The sequence below is a fragment of the Cyprinodon variegatus genome, unplaced genomic scaffold (genome assembly GCF_000732505.1).
Source record: "Cyprinodon variegatus isolate N-32 unplaced genomic scaffold, C_variegatus-1.0 Scaffold344, whole genome shotgun sequence".
In the NCBI taxonomy this organism is placed as follows: domain Eukaryota; kingdom Metazoa; phylum Chordata; class Actinopteri; order Cyprinodontiformes; family Cyprinodontidae; genus Cyprinodon; species Cyprinodon variegatus.
Genome location: NW_015150797.1, coordinates 548,737 through 552,375, shown reverse-complemented (window position 1 = coordinate 552,375; position 3,639 = coordinate 548,737). Strand labels below are relative to the sequence as shown.

General features: G+C 38.3%; 1 protein-coding gene across 1 annotated transcript in view; it reads right to left on the bottom strand.

The window, feature by feature from the left end:
- The window catches only part of LOC107091604 (atypical kinase ADCK3, mitochondrial-like), a 29,775-nt gene that overhangs the window by 15,698 nt on the left and 10,438 nt on the right, over nucleotides 1-3,639 (bottom strand). The window contains exons 6-10 of the mRNA XM_015385624.1: nucleotides 2,994-3,119; nucleotides 670-755; nucleotides 442-582; nucleotides 281-362; nucleotides 78-171 (exon numbers count right to left, since the gene is read on the bottom strand). Of these exons, the coding sequence (XP_015241110.1) occupies nucleotides 78-171; nucleotides 281-362; nucleotides 442-582; nucleotides 670-755; nucleotides 2,994-3,119 (529 nt within the window). The remainder of the gene's footprint in view (nucleotides 1-77; nucleotides 172-280; nucleotides 363-441; nucleotides 583-669; nucleotides 756-2,993; nucleotides 3,120-3,639) is intronic.

The following is a 3,639-nucleotide window of genomic DNA, read 5'->3' as shown; positions in this document are numbered from 1 at the left end:
TAAATGCTTTTGCTGTAAATAAAATGATTTAAAATTGATTGACAGCTGGACCATAAGCATAAAAATTAAGGACTTACTGAAATTTTCTGGCACAGTTTGCCTCCCTTATGTAATCGCACTCCCAAGCTAGCTCTCGACTCATGACCTCAATGAGATGCTCAGGAAACAACCCTGTGAAAAGTAGGTGAAAAGAACCCACACAGCCGTTATCAGCCGGGAATGACTTCACACAATAGGAGCCGTTAGCATACAGATGATAAAAACCCTCCAACAATGTTACCGTCAGGCAGAGCGTTGCTCAAACTCAGAGCAGTCATGATGTTATTCACGTCACTCTTGATACTCTTTGCAATTCCAGGGTACTGGTGGAACATTTGGGCATCAGTTTGCAGAGTTATATCAAAATGTAACGCTTTATACATGTGCAGCCACCAGGCTCACCTGAATCTTCATGGCCACCTCTCTGCCGTCCTTCAGTCTCCCAAAGTGCACCTGACCGATGGAGGCAGCTGCAAACGGCTTCTCTTCAAAATACTCAAGACTGTCTCTCCAGTTTGGGCCCAGATCATTGGTGATTGTTTTCTGGAAGTACATAAGGATGGAACAAAAATCTGTAAAAAAACTGGTAGCCAAATCATTTCCATGTACTGTTATTTAAGATAAATGTACCATCATCTGTTTGGTGGGCATGAAGTCTGCACTCTGTCGGACACGCTCGAAGATCTTAGCCAGCTGAGGGTTGAGAAAAGCATCATCTGAAGGAGAAAACAGCAAAATGTAACCTTGATAATCATGAAGATAATAGGTTTATATAAATCGTTTTCTAACTGTGTGTTCTTGTCATTTTGTTTTTGGTACCCCGTGTTTCCAAAAAGACTAAACTCAGTCATCTATATACCTTATAAAAATACAACCATGTGATATATACACATTTTATTTGTCTCTTGTTAAAAAACAAGAACCTAAATTTAAGTAAAGCTAACTAGCTAATTAATTAGTTAAAAATATTTAAGCCTTTAGCAGCTAAAAGCTAAAGGTAGATAGTGCTGTATTTAGCTTTCTAAGTCAAATTTTTAACCTATTAGCAATTGTCCATCAATTTAAAATCACATATTTCTACCCACATTCAGTTTTACACAGAAATATCACATTAAATAAGAATTTAATGTAAACAGTAGAAAAACGTCTCTGGTTTTAGCAAACAGCAACATAGCAGCTATTAGTTACGTGTTGCCTTAGCCCTTTGTGGCTAAAAGCTAAAGCTACTGCTGTATTTAGCTTATTTTATGTTTAAAAAAAAAAAAAAAAAAAGCATACTTCTATCTGAAATTAATTTTACAACAGAATTTCATATTTATTAAACATTTATTGTTTACAGCAGGGAAAAAAAAAACTTTTGTCCAAGCTAACAAAAACAAAATAGCTTTTAGCTTTAGCTATATAAAGCTTCTGTATGGATTCAAATGCACCCATTGGGAGTGAGACTCTCACTCCATATTCCCAATTAAAACTCCACCATATTTTTCTTATTTATGTATAAAATACCGTTAAGTGTAAGTTACTAATCAGTCGTGGCGTCTAGCTTATCCAAAACCTGAGTAACTTGTGCATAACTTCTGTTTAACTTCTCTAGAAAACACATCAACGTATCTGCCGTGTTCCAGACGAGCGCTGAACGTGTTTCTAACTTCCAGCTACTGTATAACGGCGTATTGGCAGCGTTTTGGTATAAAGGGGGTTCACAGGAGGAAACCATCAGTTCTCCTCCAGACTTCATCCCCATCATAGGGTGAGCCAGAAGGTGAGGGTGATGGATCCTCCATGCGTTTACGCCCAACAAACTTCCTGGCAGACATGATGCTGAATCTGCTGCAAACCTTTCTTTCTTTCTTTCTGTCCATTAATCGCTTATTCTTTTTTTTTTTGGCAGGCAGTAAACAGCAGCTAGGTTAACCCCCCAATCAAAGAAATCTTTGAATGCAGTTATGGCGCCTCTGATGCATGTGCGTCATTTCATGGGCATTACGCTGCTGTGCGTTATGCAGAAGTTAGGCTGTCGTTACGAACACTGTGTATATGCCCAAAAATGAAAAAATACATAGAAAGTTAAGCATATGCCAGCATTTTTGCAGGCTAAATCGTCACGTTGTGACAGGGGCTTTATGAGTAAATGATTTAAAAATGGGGTAAGCAAAGAAGCAGAAAGCCTATAAAAAAATATAGTATTCTGTGGAACCTGTCGTAAGTCTTTGAGCTGAAACAGAGCGTGTTAAGGTCGGGTCGGGTCACCTGACGTGGTTTATAGCCTCATTACTTCAGCTGGTTACATGGAGAACAAATCCACAAACAAGTCAACACAGCCACCCTACAAAATGCTGTAGGACTTTAATTTAATTTTTCAATAAAAGAAAGTTTAGAGAAACTAAAGAAGCAGAAATATACAAAAAAACAAAAGAAGTTTAACATTCATATACTTTTTTTACAAGATAAATTACCGCTGAAAGTCACAACGTAAACGGCTCTGTGTTGGTTCTACAGGCTATAACCTGAAAATAACAAAATGGCGGGTTCAGGAATCCCTTTCAGAACACGAGCTGCTGAATGTGGGTTTAGCAGAGCAGGGAGTTGTCTTACAGCAAACAGGGGATTTATGTTAAAGAAAACAAACGCTTCACTCAGTGAGCTCACATGACAGACACTTGACAGCAGCACGGCGGCAAAAACAGCACAGTAATGCAAGCGTGCCGCGTCAAGCCCGCAGACCTGAGACTCAGTTTAAACTGCTGCCTACAATAGCTAACAGCTCGAGCGGAATGGCACTCTGTCTGCTCAGCCTGAGGGTTATTTTCAGCGCTGATGAAGGAATCCTGCATGTTGGTTAGAGAAACTGAGTCTGTGACAGACTGAGTGAAGCTTTATTTAAACACAATTCAATATGCATTTTGTGAGTTTTATAGAAAATGTATTTAGGTAAAAGTTTTTTTTTGTCCCACCTTGAATGCTGAGCATTTGGCCGAGTTTTAAAGCTGCTCCGCGAACTTTGCAAAGCGTCCGAACGATTCTTTCAGCGTTCGCTTCAGAGAGGAAGGGATTGGAATCCAGGACGGCCTTTTTGTTACCTTTGGAAAACAAATATAAACATACAAATCAGATCCAAAAAACTAAGGTATCAGAAAGTATTAGTTAGTTTGACTGATCATTGCAGCTCGACCTGATGATGCATTAAACAACATGGACATTCATTACTGCCAAGGTCAAGTGGAGGACTTTTTTGTGCTTTTATGTTTATTATGCTGCTCTCAATGGTCATTCCTTAGGTAATCGGACAGATTTTTATTTGCCAGATTCTTTCTAAGGCTGGCTTAAAAATCGAATATCCTAAATTCTTTTTCCTACTAAATCTGATAAAGCATTTTTTTTTCTCACTTAATTTTCATTATAAAAATGACAGACACACTGTTTTGAAAAACTAGCTCTGTTTTCATTTATCCCCTCTAGTTTACCTTCATTTAAAGCGAAATGAAATCCAAGCTTTGAAACATGCTTGTGAAATAAAAACGTTTCACGGCAAACAATGAAAATTAGGGATGCACGATATTGGGATTTTGGCCGATATCCGATATGCCGATATTTTAAAAC